This window comes from Diceros bicornis, chromosome 4 (genome assembly GCF_020826845.1).
Source record: "Diceros bicornis minor isolate mBicDic1 chromosome 4, mDicBic1.mat.cur, whole genome shotgun sequence".
NCBI classification, from domain to species: Eukaryota; Metazoa; Chordata; class Mammalia; order Perissodactyla; family Rhinocerotidae; genus Diceros; species Diceros bicornis.
The window spans coordinates 99650607-99671101 of NC_080743.1; the positions used below are offsets into that span (position 1 = coordinate 99650607).

Below are 20495 nucleotides of genomic sequence, written 5' to 3' on the forward strand. Positions count from 1 at the left end.
TTTTTAAATTTAATATTAGCTCTTTGCTTTAATGGAAGTGCTAAGGGAGAGAGAATGAAACAAATCCAAACCAGCCCCACTATATAAAGAGTTGGTTAAAATGTGTGATGGGCCTAGTACTGCAACGTCCCAGGTTCTGTTTCGTGACTTTCAACAAATCAATGAGCTGGTTTCACCATTTGCAAATGAAGCAACCCATCCCTAGTCTTTCCTGGTCTTCCTAGGAAAAGCAAAACTTACTGAGACGCCAGGTAAGAAGTCATGTGAGCTCAAAAGAAAGGAGCTGGATAATCAATCATACTGCCCTTTTGAACTGACTATTGAAAGCCCAGAAGAAAGTCACCCTTTTCTAAGAGGACAGAGATGTTTGAAGTGTCCAAGTCAAAGGCCTCTGTTTGTTTGAAAATGCTGGAAAAAGCCAAGCATGAGGGGGTGGTTTCAGAGACACAATCTTGTTCACACAGCTGCCAAGTGCCATTTTGATTAAACGTGTAGTAGAGGGGGGAAAAAAGCATTTTGCAAAAGCTCAAAATAGAGCTCAACCTTTGGCAATGCAAGAGCCACTTCCTGGAGTTCAAGGGCAGGATGTAGCAGGAGGGAAAAATCCAAGCCTACATTTGGCTAGGAAACGTCTGCAGCAGCCCGGACATTCTCTGCACGCTCCTTCCACCTGCTCCCAGATGGGCAGCAGCAAGAGGTTTGACGGGGAAACTCAGAGGGTGGCTCTGAGCCTCCTAAGCAGGAAACTCACCTCTTCGTTCTCAATCTTTAGGGTAGATAAGCGAGACTGCAGTTGTTGGCATCTCTGGACCAGCTCGCTCTGGACAGGCTGCTGGGCACAGAGCTGGGAAGCCTGCCAAAAGAAATACCAGGTCAGGAAGAGGACACAATTCTTTCGGTGGTTGCCGAGTCCCATTACTGCTAATAAAACTATACATATTCAAGCTGTGAGGTTCATAGCTTCTTTGTTGAAACAAATTCCAAAGCCAAAGTGTGTGGACCTCTTCTAGGACCAAACAGCACAAGAAAGGAATGAGAAGTGGGACCTGTTTGGAACGACCAGGTCTCTCTTTTTGGAGCCCATCTCGAGGCTAGCGCTAGGCAGGGGCAGGTCTACACCGGGTCTGTGGCTCCATGGAAGTGGCAGTTAGGCCAGAGAAGAGTGCCTGGGGCAGCCCCAGCTCCAGATACACAATACTTTGGCACAGTGAGGATTTCCTGCTAAAGGTCCAAGAGGCCACCTGTCTGACCCCTCCTTCATCTCCCTTCATACACTGGGGCAAAAGCAGGAGAGAAGTGGGTCAGGAGGCTAACTCGCCACTATTGGCAGTCAGCTTGTGTTTATAAATCTGGGCCATGCATGAGAGCTCTGACTCAATGAGAGAAAGTGTGAAGCCAGGAACAAGTCTATGCTAGAGAGCCCCAAAGGGCATGGAATCTGGTGGACCTTGGCATTTTCAAAGAGCCATCCTTTTACCCCAGGTCTTCACCAGATCCGTGTGGGAGAGAAGTCTGCCCTTCCCCTAAGGATCATTGTCAGTAAGCTTTCCCTTGTGTGAAGGGATGGTTGAGCCGCTGTCTCCTGATGAGAGCATGGCTATGGCATGGGCATGAGGTCACCCACAATTCCCAGGATGACAGATGAAGAACAGAAGGCTGGCAGATTGGAAGGCAAGACTCACGTGGAGGCAGCTCCTGTGACCTTGCCACCATGTGTCCCTTAGCTTCTTGTCTGCAGAGAGACATCTGGACAGAACTGGCCTCCTTCTTCCCCAGGAATGAGTGGGCACATCCACATGCCCACAGTTCATTCTCTTGCATGAAAAGACAAAACCTCTCTTCAAATGGAGGGGGCTGGGACTTGACCTTTTCCTCTATTGGCTTTTAAGTTCCCAACTGACTTGACCTCCTCCCCCGGCTGAGAGGCTGGCCTGAGCCAGCTCTCAGATCTGGAGAGCTGACTTCATTCTGGCTCTTGGATGAGCAGACACAATGGAGAAAGCTCGGTGGCCAGGATGGGTTAGCGCCAAGAGTGAAACTCTCTGGCTGTCTGATGTCACTGGTCAGGCATCCAGAGCCCCACAAGCCTCTGGGGGCACCAAGAGTAGAGCCAAGCACCTCCTCCTAGTACATCTGGCATCAGCTTGATGCTTGATGCTTGGCATCAGCTCACGTGCTGAACACCCCAGAACACCAGTTAGTGTGGGGCCTTGGCCAATTTCAAGGCTTCCGGTCAAAATGCCACCTGAACTTTGGCCCTAGTTCAAGGACTTCCAGGCAGCTCCCTCTTGTTGCCTCCACAGTCTATAGACAACCCACACTGATGGGGATAGACTAGCTGCAGGGAACAAGAAAGACTCGGCCTCTCATCTCTTTTTATTTTCCACCATATGATGGCTAGGCTGGAATGCAAAACCTTTGCAAGCTCTAGGACTGGCCCTGGCCCCTGCCTGGCTCAGCCGCTGATCAGCTATATCACACAAAGGGAAGGCCTCAGCAGGATAAACTATTGATTTTTAAAGTAACCCACACGTAGCAGGGAGGAATCGTGGGAAAACCACTTCCACGCCTGTTGCCTTAAGAAGCAGCAGACTTGCTGATGCATGCTTTGACAGTGGTTCTCTACCGGGGTGCAAGGTAATGCATTCCAGCTGTGCTCTCGAGGATGGAAATGAGGTTCTGATGGGGCTAGGAGGGGGCCTGAGCACCTAGCATTTGGATTCCCCCTTTATGGAGACAAGCTGTTTGGCTCAGAAGGCAACTCAGGCAACACTAGAAAATGTATCACTCCACTCAGCTGGTCCCCAAGTTCCAATGATTCTTGGGAAAGAATTTCAGTGACAGCTGGAGAAGGGGCTTGGAAGGCAAGTTGGACCAGAAGCCAGGGCAGGTGAGGAACGGGGCTTCCTGGGGCTTGGTGACACCTCTTCCCCCTACTCTAATTGCACATGCTGCCATCTCACTTCCCCATCTGTTCAGACACTGACATTTCCTAAGCCACAGCAATGGAAACAATTGTAAATAGTTTGGTTTTCCCCAAGAAGGAGAGGAAAGAAATCATCTCCACATTTTTGTCTTTAAGATAAAAATGTCCCACTATCCATAGAGGCCTATTGATGACAGTGAATCCTCTGGTTACACTGCAACAGCTGTCATTCTGGAGCAAGATTTTCTAAAGACAGTCTGGATGCTAATCCTAATGGAAACACCATCCTGGTGAGAGGACATTGTTGTTTTTTGGCCACCCAGCATGCATCCCTCCTTTTTTTGGTAACTTTGGTCTGACTGCCTCTGGGGGAACCTCCTACTCCAGACTCAGGCACCGTGCTTTGGACAGGGCTCTCCTCAACTCCGGGACAGAGCATGTGACCTAGGCATAAGCCAATCAGCCAACTGTAGATACTGAGCCACAGTGATTGGCTCAGGGATAAGCACGTCACCCAATCAGAACCAAGGAGACATAATGAGACTTTTGTGGGTGCTTCTAGGAGGGAAAGCAAATACACTTTCTGCTGGATTCCAACCTACAAGGAGATAAGGCTGGAAATACAGTCACCTTGCCCGCAGGGGTTAAGAGCCTATGTGAGAATGGAGTCAACACAGAGGATATGGAGCAGAGAAGGAAGAACTGAGTCTTGATAAAGTCCCCTAAATCCTTGAAAAAATTCCTAAATCCAACCATGCCTGAAGATCCATCCTGTTTTTCTATACTCAGGACATATAAGCTTGTACCTCCTTTTTTTCTTTTTTCTTTTGGTGAGGAAGATTGTCCCTGAACTAACATCCACTGCCAATCTTCCTCTTTTTACTTGAGGAAGATTGTCCCTGAGCTAACATCTGTGCCAATATTCCTCTACTTTGTATGTGGGTCGCTGCCACAGCATCGCTTGAGGAGCAGTGTGTAGGTCTGCACCCTGCATCCGAACCCGCGAACCCGGGGCCACCGAAGTGGAGCATGCGAACTTAACCACTACGCCACCAGGCCAGCCCTATATACCCTCCTTCTGATTTAACCACTAAGTTACACAGTGGCTCCTACCCACAGGAATAAGGTTCACTCTGATTTGTATGCACAGCCACCAGAAGTGAAACCAAAAGATTCAGAGTAATGAAAGCCAAGCAGCTTCTCATTGCTCTCACTTTAGTTTATTTAGGCCCTTCTTGTTTTAGTCATTGAAGGTGAAAAGTCCAAAATGGGGCCCCCATGCTCATGTTTCCCTTCCCAGGCAACCAGCATCAGGCCTTTGGGATGACATCTTAGCTCCTGTCTTTTCTGTATGTACCCAATTTTTTTTGTTCAATACCCAAGCAAAATTACACCTTTCATTGCAATCTTCTAAACCCAAGACAATAAGATCCTTCAGAACTCTGCCAAATGATAAAAGATCATATCATTACCCTGCTTAGGTCAAAAGCCTTTAGTATCTGGCCCCATCTCAGCTCTCAATTCCTCCAGCCTCAACACATGGAGGGACCCCCCTCAACTCCCCGCTGCCACTTTCCCTTTCACCGTATTGACCGGTTAGTAGTTTTTAGAACACACCTGCTGTTTTTCACCTCCTTTGATCCTGCTGGTTCCTTTGGGAGCCCCTGTGCGTATTTCTAACTCTCTCTCAACTCACCACACTGTACGCTCCCCGAGGGCTCTAGTCCCCAATGTCTACCGTCAAGCCTCGCAGACAGCAGGCACTCAGTAGCTGTCTGCTGAATGAGTGGAACGCACCTCACCCACCTGACAGGAAGCCAGCGCCAGGCCTCGCTCTTCCCAGAATCACGTGGCCTCGGTTTAGTGAATCTACAAGTGAGTTCAACCTCCTTGGGGAGTGTGGGGATAGGAAGAGGGCCTCACCATGTCCCCCATGTGAGGCTGGAACTCAAACTTCATAGGTGGGCAGAAGACACTGTTGTACATCTCCATGAGGCGCTGCTTGTCACTGGTGGCATCCAGGTTTTCTACAGCATTCTCAATGGCGTCCAGACCCTCATGCTTTGACTGCTCCAGATTCAGCTCAGCAGAGAGGAAGGTGCGCAGCGCCCGGTTCAGGCTAGCGTGGTAGCCTAAGTCACAGCACTGCTGTGGGAAGGAGAGGGCACATGAGCAAACCACGGACAGCCCCAAGGCTTGGGAAAAAGGGAGAGTGGCCCCTAGGGAGATCTGACCAAGTCAATGGGACTGGCTGTGCAGCAGGAAGAAGGCTGACATTCTGACTTCCAAGATCTGGGTGAGATTTCTCAGTTCTTGACTCCCAGCTCAACAGCTAAACACACCCTAGAAGACCTTGAGGTGGTTAGAAGGAAGAGGACTTATTAGGACAAAATGAAATGATTTCATCGTGCCTTGTACAATACCATTTGGTAAACATGAGAAGAGCTGAGAGTTAAAGGGAATCCTCTTCTATTTTTGGATTCTGAACAAAGTTCAACAATAAAAATATAGCCTGCCATTCCCTGAGGGTTACTGTGGTTAAGTCACTACATACCAACCCATCCAGGCCATTTCAGCCTTCAGGGTTCAGAAATCAGAAGTGTTGCAAGGATAGTTAATTGACACAAACTCAGAACTCTAGGTGGAAGGAGAAGAGAACGGGGGGCTGACTGTCAGTCATTGCTCCCACCAACTCCCAACATACTAGCACAGGCCTTAGCTGCAGATGAGGATTTCTGCACTAAAGTTCCTGCCCTACAGAAATTGCATTTATAAGACCCCAAATTTCTAAACATAAGTCTTACTGAAAAAATTCAGTTCATGTAAAGGATTCTGATTTTCTAAAGCAAGATGGAAAAAAAATGGTATGAAAGAGGCAATAGTATAAAAAAAGCACTGAATGGGAAGTCAAGCAACCTTGGAAAAGCTCCTCTCCATCCCTGAACCTGTTTCCTCAACTCTAAAATGAACAGATTTGGCCAGGTCAGTGGTTTGCAAGCTGTAGACCAGAACCCTAATGTTGCATGCCACTGCTCAGGCTGCTCTTGAGAAGGAGGTAAAAGGGCAGCCCGACTAGTAGGACTTGGAGCCTCCTATTCCTGCTTCAACCAAACCAGCTCTGCTCTTTCTTCTATTTAATATTTTGGGATTCTATGTAAGGTCTGGTTTGAAGAAAGAATTCTTCTGCTAGAGAAAAATACTTGGACTAAATGTAATCCCTCAGGCTCTTCAGCAATGGCATTCTCTAACTCTATGACAATATTCCCCAGCCCTCCCAAAGGACCCAGAGATCCAAATTCCTTGGCCATCCATTATCCTCTCTATTGCTTAAGCAGCTTTGAGATCCAGAACCTGAGAAGAAACATCAGAGAAGAATCATGGATAGAGTAAGACCATCTGCCTGATGGCCATATCATTCCATAAGCAGGCACCAAAGTAACTCTTCTCCAGCCTTTCCCCCTCATCACAATCACATTGGGAGCAGCCACTACTGGGGAAGAAAAAGCATGTGACGTGCCTGCTCCTCCCAGCATCTGACAAGAAGCTCAGCAATAGAGCTCCTGTCGGGTTGTGCTCTGGGTTCAGTGCCAACAAGCTCTGGCAGGTGCCTGGCTGCAGCGGAAGGACAGCAGTTATAGCTTAACTAGAGGCGGAGGATGGAAAGACATTCAATTCAGTTGGGAGTGAAGAGCAAATGGAAGCTAGACAAAAGCGGCTGATTGGGAGGCTGCACGTGCAGGGGCCCTACCTCCTCTGGGAGACACTGGTCTAGCCAGGCTGCCCTTGAACCTGTAAACATTCCTGACTAGCTCTATGTAGACTCTGATGATGAACTCTATGCCTATAAGTCTAATAAACAGAAGTAACATTGCCCACAGGGCTGAGCAAGTGTGTGCGTGTGTCCGTGTCGGGGCGGGGGAAAGTTTAGTGCAGAAGAGAATTAGGGGGAGGCAGGGAGCCCTTCATAACCTTTACATAGTTTTGATAACTCCCCTTTCCTCTCCATTCTCACTACCTCTTCCCTAATTCATACCCTTATCATCTTACAGCAGTGCTGTCTACTTCACTGTCCTAAAATATGGCTTTTATTATGCCACTCCCCTGTGGAAAAAATTATAATAGCTCTCATTTTTTCCTAAAGTCAAGTCCACCTTCCTCAGTTTGGAAATTTAAAAATGCCTCTATTTACTAAGCGAGCTTACTACAGGCCAGACAGCGTGCTAATGCTTTATGTACATTCTACACTTGAATGCTCATAACCCCAATGAGGTTGGTATTATCTTAATTTTCCAGACTGGAAAGCTGAGGCTTAGTGAAGTTAAGCAAGGTCAACAGCCAGAACAAACTGTAATCTGTCTTCAGTCTGAATGTCTAACATCATCTCCCTCTATTTTCTTCTTCAGACTCTTCTGCTCTAATTCAATGATATACTCTCTGTTTAGGGTAGAGTATTGGAAAACCATAGGCCTCAAATCAGCTGTATGACTGAGCAAGATACCTAACCTCTCTGAGCCTCAGATGGAGATAACATCAGCCTTATAGGTTCTTGTGAGGCTGATAACAAGCAATATATTTACATCTGTCTGGCACCATGCAGACACTTACCAAACCCCAATCACCAGTATCCCCAAATCCGTTGACCTCTGCCCTTGGGCTGCTAGCATTCTCTCTGCCTAAAATGTCTCCTACTCCTCTCACCTGTTGGAATTGGACACATTTTTAAGATCCAAATCAAATTCCCAGTCTCTGAAAAGGCAGCCAGTCCTACACCCCTGGCATATATTGACCTTGACCCCCACTCAGAACATGCATCTGCAGCCCTCACGTGACAGAGAACACTCTCTATTCTTTGACTTGCCATTTCATAGCACCTCAACCAGAAGGCAAGCTTCAAGGAGGGCGTGCGGTGTCATTCCTTCTTTGTATCCCTCACCATTAGGCCCTGCTCACAGTAGGCAGTTAATAAACATCAGTTGATTAATTGATGCCAGGAGTACAGATTCCAGCCTCTCAGGAAATAATCCACTCAGGCTGAGCACTGATCTAAGTCAAGTGGGTAGAGGTGGCCCCTGAAGCCTTTTGTTTTGCTCACTCTGTACGGCCTATGAAAGGCAGGGAACTTCCTCAGGCTGGTCCACTACCTCTATTATATAACTCTTCTATAGCTTCTTTGTGCCAAGGAGTGGGGGTCTGACTCACAATGTGCCCTCTGGCCCCTCTATGCCTCCAGCCAACCAGGGAGACTCAGACTAGGTTTGCAAGAGCCCTGGCTATCCACCTATCTGCAGGGGCAAGAAGCAGAAACTGAGGCTTTAGCAAAGAAGCTATTTCTGGCAAGCTTAGGTAAATGAGACGAATATTTCATCCCTGTTCCCAAGAGAATCCCAGTGAGTAGAGGCAGCACATTATTTTGCTCACAATGGGGACAGAGTATGCTTTTCATGGCTTCTGACGAGTTCTGTGGCCATGCCAGGCTCCCCTGGCCATTTCTGGGTTATATAAATGTTTGATGAAAACTCTCTCAGGGGAAATCAAATTTTTATGAGAATTTAATGATAGCCCATCTAGATGTATGAGGACTTGAGTTGACAGCTCATTAACCCTTTACCAGCTGATATCTTCATCCAGAGACTCTAGAGAAGGCCTAGAAAAGAAATGGGTGTTTCCTAAACCCCACTTCAAGTCCACACAGAAGAGAAAAATAAGAGAAAAAAGGTTCCTTTATAAAATTTCCTCCTGAGAAAGCCGAGCTCCCTCTGTCCGACTTGGGTGCACATGGTGTCACAGATTCTCTCCCCATGTATGGAGCACTAACACACTCCAGCTCTGCGTGAGGACAATGCCCTGTTCTTCACTCATCCATCTGCTCCTGGGTGGAAAGAGCCATGCGAGTACAGGGGAGGAAAGTCACATTCCAACAAGCCCACAGTTCTTAGACTCTATCAAGTCTGCTCAGAATATCTTTTTGGCCTGAAGTCAAGCTTTTCCTGGAGTGTGTCAGATGCCTCATGCGGACTCCTACAGTTCGAGTTTAAATCTCATACTGTATTATAAAAAGAAGTCAAATGCTAGTCCTTGTACAAGTCAATGTCCTGGCATCGACAAAAATAACTTCTTCTCACTTACCCGCAACGCCTTAAGCACACATTGAGCTTCAACATCACTAGGAAGGAGGCAGACTGGTGTCCATGACACAGACGGCAACAGACTGGAACAAGATTCATCCCATGTCTTAAAGTAAGTTCTGGACACTGTCAAGATCAAAATGCCAAAGTACCCAGGCTCCCCACTTACTTCTGCTCTAATTGTTGGTTCACTGCCAAAGTGTCCTTTTGGCCATTTTTACTGCATAGATCAGCAAGAAAAAGGAAGAAAGTACTGACACATGCAATAACATGGATAAAGCTCAAAAATATCATGCTGGGCAAAAGAAGCCAGGAACAAAAAAGTATATACTGTATAGGAATCCCATCTTTGTGAAGTTCTACAGCAGGCAAAACCATGATGAAAGAAATCAGAACGGTGGTTTACTTGGGGTGGCGGATTGACTGGGAAGAGAAAAGAGGTACTTTCTGAAGTGGTAGAAATATTCTATATCTTGACAGAAATGTGGGTTACAAGGGTGTACGAATTTATCACAACTCAAAACTATAACACAAATTCACTCACTGTATGAAAATTATATCTCAATTAAAACAGTATTAAAAGGCAGAAAAAGGAAAAAAATCTTGCCTTGGGAAATCATCTTTTTCCTCCTCCTTCTATTCCTTTCCTCCTTCAGTGAACACACCACGTGCTCAGCTATGTATTAAGCACTGTACGTACGTATGTACGTAGGTATGAAGGTAAGGAGAAGACTTGGTTCCTGCCCTCGCGGAGCTTACAGAGGAGACTAAAAGACCTTCCTCTGTTCGTAGTGCGGTGGCTCTCAAACTTTTTTTGACCTCCAACTCACAGTGCAAAGTACATTTTATATTGCCACACACATGCATACACATGCCCATGGGTGTGCAAGTGTGCATACACACCTAACGTAATAGTTTCACAAAACAAAACTCAACCTTACAGTGTGATGCACCTTGACATTTTCTTTCCTATTCTATTCTAGTCTGCTCTATTCTAGTCTAGTTTATTCATTAAAAAAATAGTCAAGCCCATATAAGTGATTTCACGACTCCCCTAACGGATCATGACCTATGGTCTGAAAAGCACTGTGCTAAGGCTCCGGTGCTTACCTCGAGTGCTGCACTTAGCCAGTTACATAGAAGTGACCTGTCTGTACGTCGATGAACACCCTAGGGCAAAAACTATGTTATTCCTTTTGTACTCCTGATGTTGAGCACATAGGCTCATCGCAAATAAATATTTACTGAACATTTGTAGAGCAGAATAATGTTATCAACCTTTTTCTTTTAAAGAGTAATTAATCTATCCAAATCCCAGGAAAAACAAAAACAAACAAACAAAACAAGAGCAACTTTACTATCTATGTGGCTTAGAATCCTACCAACCTGAACTTGCTCACAGTAACCTCGAGCCACGCCCTGGCTGAGCACGAAGGAGGCTGGTGGGCTTCTTTTCCACAGCACCTCACACGGCAGCCTGTGAAGACAGGCTCTTAACATCCTTTTTTTTTAATGATGAGAATAAGGTGCCAAATAACTTGCTTCTTGGACCTGCTCACAGCTGACAGAGGGTCTATGGATGGCAAAGGCTGTGACTGACATGGTAGCTGGCCCTCTCTTCCCCCGAGGTCAGCATTTTGGTGAAAGCAGTGGGCAAGCTGCCCTGGGAGGCAAAAGAAAGAGAAAAGGACCAACAAGGAGAAGAGGTGTGGCGGACTACACAGTCTGATTTTTTACTGAATGTGAGATAAACAGCAGAAATTGAACATAAGAAAGAACTGATTCTTTTCTTCATGCTGAGAACAGGCCTCTCTCCCAACAGTGAGGAGCTGTTCCTCTGCGGAGGAGAAAAGATCCTGTTTAGGGCTCTGACCTCCTTGAAGGACAGTGTTTCAGATTGGCATCAACAAGCAGAGAGAAGAAAGAGGTGCCTGGACAAGGATCAGGGCTCCTCTTACCCAGTGAGACAAGGACACCCAGAGCATCAAGAGGCCGAAACCTAGTGAATCAAAATCCCCAGCTGAAGAGAGAGAGAAAATCTGTATTTTAGAAAAGTTCCCCAAGCAACTCTGATGTGAGGCCAGATTTATGTACCAATGATCTAGTCCAATCCTTGTTTGCCAGAGAGAGGTGGGGGAGAGGGGCGACCAAGCAGAGTTCCCAAACAATTCAGTGATAAGCCCCACATTACCCAGCTAGTTATGTAACAACGAATCTTAGAGCAGAACCCCATGTGATGTTGTGAAGTGTGGCAGGTTCGTTCGTGGAGAAACGAAGGCAGGCAAGCAAGTATGTAAGGCCAGAGGCTTGCAAAGCGCTGCTGCTGCCCGCTGACAGCCAGAGGCAAATGTCAGGGCTCAGAGAGGATCCCAGCCAGGATACGCCTGAAGCCCTGGAGACTGGGATGCTGGTGCTAAATCGGCTGGCTCTAGGCCCCTCACTTTGATGACAGGAGGGAGAGGTGAGAAAGGGTGTACTTAGGCAGCTGCAGTCAGGACTGGCTCAGGAACTGGGCCAGAACGGAGGCTGCAGGTGAGAGAGATTGCAAGACTCAGCCATAAGGTTTGAGGGGGAGTGGCCAGAGAAACAAGGCCAAGGCTGAACCATCAGGCCAAAGACAAAAAGCTCACTCCTTGTGCCTGCCCCATGCAAAACACATGTGCCTGCTATCCTGTTTCTCTCATCATCTTTGTGCCACATATCAAAAAGCACAGGCCAGATGTCAGGGGCATCTGGATACCTTCCTGACCAGGGCCCTAATTTGCAGTGCAACTTTAAGCAGGTAACCCTCTTGACCTGCAGATTCCTTATCTACAAACTGGAGATAGTAATACTGATAACAAAAGGGTGCTGTGACAAACGAGATAATACTGAGAAACATTAAGTGCTATATGAAGGTAAGGTATGGCATTCTAACCCCTCAGCTCTTGCCACTCACTTCTACGTGCAAGTAGCTGATGGAAGGGAATATTTCCTGGGAATATTTCTTCTCTCCAGAAGAGCATAGTAGTTATGGGCATGGGTTTAGTAACTAGACCTAGATGCAGATTTTGCCTCTGTCACTTATTAGCTGACTCTGGTTAAGTCATTTAAGCTCTCTGAATTTTATAAAAATGGCAATAATACTGCCTTCTTCCAGGATTCCAGTGAGGACTGAATGAGATAAAGCGTAAAGTGCTTCACCTGGGCCCTGGGCCCTGGCAAGCCTCTGATGGATCATGGCTACTATGTTCATAATTGTTCTCAAAATGCCTGAGATGCTTGAGCAACACCACTGGAGAATGCCTAACCAGATCTCCGAAACCAGGAAAGAGGCGCTCTTGAGCCCCTGGCTTTAAGCACTTACATCAATAAGGTCAGACAGATCGTGGATGTAGTACTTGAAGACAGATGCATTGGTTGCCTCCAAAGCCAGTAAGTACTCATTCCGGGCTTTAATGGCCTTCAGTTTATTCTCTGTGTACTTGGCTTGGCGCTGAAAAGAGAACAGAAGTTCAATTTTACTTTGTTTATTTAAAGGGGAGATTGTTCTCTAAAAGATGAAAGTACAGTACATTCGAGAACCACAATTGTGTTGCTACTCCCTATGCGTATCTGCCTTAAATTGGGTTCTAATTCTATTTAATGAGATTCAAGGGCATAATGCAGATCAATCCAGGAAAGGTTAATGAGCTCTCTACTTGAGATGCGTGTCCCACTTTCGTTCTATCTGCAAATACCATTCTCCATCCTTGCACTACCCCCCAAAGGAGGTGTCACTAGAGCTGCCCCTGAACATCTGGCATCTGAAGCCAAACCCCGGGTCTACAGTCCCTCTCCCAGGCTTAAGCAAGGTGACTACTGTTTATTATTTATCTGCTAGGTTAAAAACTTGGAGCCCACATGCCCAAGTTCTTCCAATACCCAGGATTTCTTCCGCAGCAGATAGCAAGGACTCACTTTTGGTCATGAGGCACTAAAGCAACCCAGAGCTTCCTTGCTCTGTTCTTCATGGCACCTATAGGAAAATTCCTACCAGTCCTGACTAGAGTGTTATTCCCCAGGCCCTACAGCGGCCGGAGCATACGCACCTTCTCCTTCATCTTCTCAATCTTCTTCACTGAGCTCCTCCGGACATGCTTCTCCTCAATGCGGACGTTGGACGTGGAGTCAGGGGAGCGTGGGGTCTGCCGGTCCTCCTGCTTTACTGATTTGCCAATTTGCTTCTCCTCCTGCTTCTCCGCCTCCTTTAGCTTGCTCTGAGCACTGATGCTGTCAGCATTGTACATGTGATATGTCTTCATGACCTGCAAGACACCCCCCGCCCACACCCCCAGAGGTCAAGCCAATGGCGTCAATTCTCTGCACTACAGACTAACAGACTCAGTTGGACCTCCCCCCCATGAAGCAGTATCCTTATACCCTTAAGGGAAAAATTCATAAGTGTTTGGTTCGGCAAACATTATATATTAAAGACCACTCCAAAGCACGGGAAAGCAGTATTTGAACTGAGCCAACGTGTCTTATTTTATGACTTCGTGTCTTCCACCATGTATTATTTACTTCTATTTATGAATATTTGTAATCATTATTCTTTTATATTGGCCAAGTAATTTCTATTGCTTAGTCATCTCACAATAGCAAAGATAGGAAACACCACCACCACTCAGATCCCAAGAGCAAAGGCTTCCCGGGCTGGTTAGGAACACTGAAGAGGGCAGCACAGCCTGAGGGGTAGCCTATACTCTTTGGACCTTTCAGATATAAAATGGGGAAGAGGAAAGGCTCCCAAAGCTCCTTCTACTGGCCTAGCACTCTGGGGATCTGCCTGGTCTGCTCTGTCCAGATTGAACACCCTCCCTCACAGTGACTAGAACAGCAGCAGCAGCAACAGATGTCATGTACTGAGCACGTAGTATAATCCTGCTTTGTGCCAAGTGCCACACACGCATTTTCTAGTTTCATCTTGTAGTAATCCCGTGATCTAGACAACAACCCTAGAAGACTGTAAGCCTGTATGACGATTCAGGTAAGGCCTGAGAAGAAATAAAATCCGCATCAAGTGAAACTAGAGTTGCCACAGGAAGGAAGTAGTACAAAAGGAGAGAGATACAATGTTCAAATTTTCCATCAAAGCAACTGTCTGAGACCCAAGCCCTTCTCTGAATGAGGAAGCTGGGAAGCCTGGAACCTGCGTTTGTTTCTAGTCCTCCCAAATGCACTACTTCCAGTCACAAGGTGCCTGCTCTCCCCTGCTGCAGCTTTCTGTTTCCACTCAGGGAGCCTCCAGCTTCCGTCTGAGAATTTAAAATGCTCAATAACAAACCAAGCAAGCTGAAGTTCAAGACCGCTGACATCTTGATGCCATAGGATTTCTTTGAGAAGGAGAATTAGTGTAGGTGTTGAGGTGTGTGTGTGTGTGCAAGGGAGACTGAACAACAAAGGAGAACAAAGGTGTAATGTTAACAACAATCACTTACTACATGCTGTGTGTCAGGGGCTTCACATACATCACCCCATTTAATCCTCACAACAATTCTACAAAGACATGTTGTTATTTCCACTTTTAAAGATGAGGAAACTGAGGCTCAGAGAGATTAACCATCACACCCACGGTCACACAGCTAGTAAATGCAGAATCAGGATTCATACCCAGGTTTGTCAGACTCCAAGGTCTACTCTCTCAGCCACTAAGCACCAGTCTCTCCTCTGCACAGGCCCAGAGCTGGATTAATTGGGAGGAAAGGTTAAGTTTAGTCAAGAGAGGCTCAAAAAGAGAAACTAGTTTCATTTATGGACTAGAGTTAGAGCAGTGGTCTCAACTGAGGGCTAATCTGGTCCCCAGGGGACATGTCGCAACGTCTGGAGACAATTTTGATTGTCACAACTTGGAGCTTGCTACTGGTATCTGGTGGGTAGAAGCCAGGGATGCTACTAAACACCCTATGTACAGTACAGCCCCCACTACAAAGAATGATCTGGCCCAAAATGTCAAAGTGCTCAGGCTGAGAAATCCTGGGTTAGAGGGACTCTGTGGGTATACTAATCCCTTAGGATCAGCTGGAGGTGGAGAAAGGAAAAAAGAATACTGAGACACTGACAAAGTCAAAGTACGTTAGAGTTTCAATAATGTCTCATTTTAGAAGCGGCACATTTTAAATCAGCTTCACCCTATTCTGAACCTGACATCATTTCCCATAAGCATAAGATCTACTCTGTAGATTCTCTACACAGGAGAAGCGATATTTAACAGCTGACAGCATCAAAAACCTTCTAAGTAATTCAAAGGCGTTCTCTAGGTTTCCAGGTTGACTAAGAAGGGAGAAAGACGCTTCTGTTAGCCTGGCTGAAGAAGGACAGACATTCACCTGAATGTGACCAAGGGATTCAAAAGCTTGAGTGAACAGTTATAAAAGTGAATGATTTTTAAGACAGCGATTTTCTATTTCATGAAGGTGCATGATGAAGAGGAAACACTATGAATGGACATGAGAGCTCAAAAGAATAGTGCCAGCAAGATAGTAAATGAAGTAACAAAAGTCAACAATTTATATTGCTCCTTTCACCTAAGGAATTTAAAGATCTCTCTTTAAAAGAGTAAAACACTACTTCATCTTAAGTTAAGAAACTGTAAATTCCTAAGGGTAAGCACCACTTCTTCTTTTGTGTTTTCTTCTCTTCTCCACAGTTGGGAACTATGTCACATACACAGTGTGGTTTTACAATCAGTGTGTTGCCCAAATGACTTACTGGCCCTGCATCTCTCCTCTGTGGAAATACAGGACAGGTATTACTAGTGTCCTCCAACTCAAGGAAAAGCTGAGGTATCCAGAGGCTGAAGCCTGAATAAGTGATGTCAAAACAATTTGAAACAGGAAACAGAAATAGGAAAGTCAAGATAGGACCTAGACAAATACATACAGTGAGGCAAATACCATCAAGGGAAAAAACTCAGAAGTATAAATTCTCAGTTCTATGAAAAGAATTCACATTACTTTGAAAAACTAAATATTGAATTCATGCCTTTAGCTCTGCTCTCTCCCCAAGCCACACTAAAATAATAGAAAAGAGTTACTATTTTTTTTTAGGTAGAAACTGAGAAAAATAAAAAGAATGAAAGCAGAAGCTGAAAAGCAGGGAAGCAAGTAGTGACTGACAGACTGAATCCTAAACCAAAAGTAGGGAGATCCAAGAAGCAATCAGACTCATATCACAGAAGCCCCAAGAGGAACTGGTGGTAGTGGGATGAAGGTGCAGCTAAAGCAAGAGCAATTACTGAAAGCCTGAGCACAGTTAGACCCCAGACCCCACCTCTCCCAGAGCACAGTGGAAGACTAGAGGACTGCTCTCCCAGGGAGGGTCGATGGACTGGGGGCACCCGGCTCAGCTGAGGAGAGGGCTGGGGAACTCGAAACAGGAGGATCAGCTGAAAATTCTATACTGAACGTTGAGGAAGCCCAGGCTTCTTCACAACTTGGCCTCCAGACACAGGCAAGAGATCAGAAGAGCCTTCTCTGGGGAATCTGACCATCTCAGATAAAAGATGTAGAAATACTGATATTGGGCTTCCCCAAGGACACTGTCCAGACAGATCACTCTACAGTGAAGGCCATGGTTGACACAGAACTTCCAATCAGCTTTTCAGTGCCTCACTTTAAAATATGAATAGGCAGCAAAAGATCGCCACACATTTAGGGAAAACATCTAATGTGAAAGACCAAAACCAAAACAAGCAATTTAGAGGAAACAGAAAGTATACCGAAAGAAGAAAACTTCAAAAACAATCCATCTATAATATCCCTAGAGAGATCAATGAGAAATGAAGATATTGCATTATGAAACAAGAGCAGGATGCAACAAAAAAAGGAATATTTAGAGAGCAATAAGCGAGTTCTTGGCAATTAAAATTCAATTCAAATCTCTCTCCAAGGAGCCTGACTCCTGCCCCTCCTCTGTGCAGACATGTATAAGAGCTACCACCTCATATCTTACTTGCTGCTTTACTTTTCTGTCTCTTCTATTAAAACTAAATGTCTTGAGTTCAGGGACATCTCTTATTTGTATCCCTGGTGCCTAGTGCTGGAGACAAATGAGGAAGCAGAGTTGGGGGATTATTAATTGACATTGTTTCACAGAAGCAGGTGCTAAACACCAGTCTGAAGTGGCTCCACATGCAGATAGCTGCTGCACCAAATCAAGGGGCCATATATTCAGGGGCAGTACAGAAGCGTAACACCTCTGTGGCAACTAGAGCCCAGTGTTCCAACACCTTTCCTTCTCAATTCCACGGATTCTTTGACTCTTCCTACTCAGCCAATCCACATCGCTTCAGTGCCCCCACAAACACTCCTCCCAGTGGGGACTCACTGGGCTTTTCCAGATACAGCCTCCAAGTACAACTGAGGCAGAGGATTCCAGAGTTCTTTGGGAAGCAGTGTGCCCTGACTTCAAAGGCATTCCTGGACATCAGTCAGAAAATGAGAGCCACTCATGCTATGGCCTACAAACTAGCGAGCTCATCACGGGGTAAAATATGTGGCAGAGCATGCTCACTGGGAGTGCTCTCTGCCCAGCAGCCGTGGGGAGAGGCCTCTGGCACGGGATCCAAGTCGAAGAAACCAAACGCCCTTTGGGCAGCAAAGAGGAAGGTACAAAGGGGCAGCTGCCACTTATGGGGAGAGTCTGGGCCTCTCGTCCAAAGGCATCTTTATTTGGGAACACCTGGGCACTGCCCCTTGGCTCATCAAGGCTCAAAAGTACTTAAATTGCCAACCCTTGGGTAATCAGTATCCCAAAAAGAAGTATTTGTGGGGCAGATCTAAGGGAAGAAGAGCGCTGAATATGGTAGGTTCCTTGTATCCTTAGTTTCCTTTATCCCAGGCCCACAAATCACTTCTACTGCCTATTGGGTCACTGAAATGACAGGCCCTCCTCTGCCTTCCCAAAGAGAAAATAAGGGGAAAGCTCCTTACAAGAAGCCCTCCCTTGTTCTCTTAACTCCTCTGAGAGACACAGTATATACAGCAAGTAGCTGCCCAAAGCCAGCATACACTAGTCCCAAGTTTCTACTCGATAAAACCACTGTCCCATGTAGGGTGACCAATCATCCTGGTTTCCCCAGGACTTTTCTAGGTTCACTGCTGAAAGTCTCATGTCCCAGAAAACTCTTCAGTCCTAGGCAAACCAGAACAGTTACCCTAATATTGCGGTGTCTTATTCAGACCAGTCCTGCGCTTACCTCAACCTCCAGAAGAAACAACTCATAACTCTATTCTCTGAACTTCCTAATGTTCTATAGAATCTGCAAACTCATTTGGCCCTTAACTATAGTCTGATATTTCAGGAAGTATGACTCCCCCAGGCCCCTCACCTCCCAGGATACAGAGATAGCAGTACATGGAGTGTGTGGAGACCTGGGTTATAGAGGTTAGGAGCATCCCAAGATCATAGAGGTGGTGGGATACCAGGTAGAATCTGGGTTGCCTAATTCAGGAGACTCTAGTCACCAGACCAGGGTTTTTCATTCTTGGTTCTATTGACATTTTAGGCCAGATAATTCTTTGTTGTGGGGGCTGTCCTGTGCATTATAGGATTTTAGTCACTTCCTGATCTCTAGTACCTCCCACTCCAGCTGTGACAACCAAAAATGTCTGCAGACATTTCCAAATGTCCCCTTGGGGGAAAAAATCACCCTGCTTGAGAATCACTACACTAGACTGTTCTGCCTTCTCTGGAACTTTCCAATGTTCTCTACTTTCCATTGCCTACTAGACAAAAATGTCAAATTTTTATTTTGGCCTTAAGGAGATTACAAGTATGTACCAATTCACCTCATGGCAGGCGACATCCTGCCCAGCCAATTCTCAGTCTGCACACTGGCGGGAAGATTTTACGCTCTGCATTGACTGTGGCCTCACAGTGGCCAGTAAAGCACTGACCAACACGGGACTGAGTGAAGATTGCAGTCCAAGATGCCAGCTTGGCCCTCCTCAGATGAGAGGAGCAGGTTCCAGGGTTTTCTTCCTCACTCCAACACAAATTATACACTTTCACTTTTTTTTTTAAAGTCATGGCATATTAGGAGATCTAGGACTCTGAGTAAAGCTAACAGGTCCCTAGACACTGCTCTTCCTCTGCTGCCGAGACCCACTGCAGGAGGGGCACGCTAGATTTAAGTTGGTCTGGGGCTTGCTGGTTATCCAACCAACTCCTCCCCAGAAACAGCAAATAGCAGAGGTCCAAGATACTTATGGGAAAATAAAAGGATTCATATAATGACTACATGTATCATTTTCTATCTTAGCGAATTCTTTGCCAGGAGAAAGGAGTAATAATAGCTCTTCTTGGTGACTAGAAGATGCTCTAAAAATAAAGAGCAGAAGTGAAGCATTAAAAAGACAAGGGGGTCCAGGAAACTCATCCAGTCTGAAAATGGTTCAGGGCAACATGCTTCTAATTTTAAAAAGCCTTAACTTCATTTGAAAGAAATGAAAACTTGGGAGCTGAACCAAAGGGTACTATCTATCTACTTGGCTTCTGAGCAAAAGAGTCACAGAGCAGAAATTCCCAGGACACTGAGCGTCACTGGAGACAAGTCTGATGACTACTGTACCCTATTTACTTGCTTAACAGTTGCCATGACAGAATGGCCACACCTAGGCCTTTGGATCAAGAACATGGAATTCTGTGATCCCAAATGCCTGTGGTGCATGTCCCCACTGCCTGTCTTCCTGTGAATTTAAAAAAAGAAAGAAAAAAAAAATGCGGTGAATAAGCAAGTAAACACAGGAAATCAATTTCACCTCCAAAACAGGATGGGGCAACCCTGGGGAATGACACACAAGCCTGGCACAGCCCACCTGGAGAAGGGGGCCCTGAAAGGCTTTAGCTGCACAATTAAAATAGTCCCCATACGGCAGCAGGAACTTCCTTGGTGTGCATGTGTGTTTTAATTATAATTAACAAAACATGGCTGGGGGAAAAACAACCACCACGACCTCCCACTGCATGAAGAAACATGCATCAGCCACAGGCATCACGTGCCTGAAGCCCAGTCGTTTCAGAATAGATTGCATTTTCCTCTCCAAACCCAAAGCCTGCCTCTTCACTGGAGGTTTGGCCTTTATAAAACTCTACAGAGTCGATGCAAAGCTCTCTCTGCCTGAACTGGTCCCTTATATTAGCGGCATTTGACTCTGTGTTTCCCTCCAGAGCACTTGCTCTGGTATCAAACCAGTAGATCATTCCACGAACTGATGCAAAACCTTGAATAAATCCTTTCTGACAGGCACATGTTAATGGTGCAATGCAGGCTACGTTTCTTGCCATTAGGCTCGGGGTCCCTGGTTTGCTAGTAATGGAGGTCAGTTGCACTGGTGACCTAGGTAGGCCTTGGCTGGTCTCTAGTGATTATGCCCCAAATAAAGTCAAAGTTAGCTTGCACAGCTGAGAAGGGCTCTTAATTT

General features: G+C 46.0%; 1 protein-coding gene across 9 annotated transcripts in view; it reads right to left on the bottom strand.

Moving 5' to 3' along the window:
* SRGAP2 (SLIT-ROBO Rho GTPase activating protein 2) overlaps window positions 1-20495 on the bottom strand; it is a 240341-nt gene that overhangs the window by 53740 nt on the left and 166106 nt on the right. For 5 of the 9 annotated variants that reach the window (XM_058540197.1, XM_058540193.1, XM_058540192.1 and 2 more), the window contains exons 6-10: window positions 13122-13337; window positions 12398-12526; window positions 10162-10221; window positions 4850-5074; window positions 752-853 (exon numbers count right to left, since the gene is read on the bottom strand). In XM_058540197.1, the coding sequence (XP_058396180.1) occupies window positions 752-853; window positions 4850-5074; window positions 10162-10221; window positions 12398-12526; window positions 13122-13337 (732 nt within the window). The remainder of the gene's footprint in view (window positions 1-751; window positions 854-4849; window positions 5075-10161; window positions 10222-12397; window positions 12527-13121; window positions 13338-20495) is intronic. The other 4 variants (XM_058540199.1, XM_058540196.1, XM_058540198.1 and 1 more) reach the window with 2 other exon arrangements.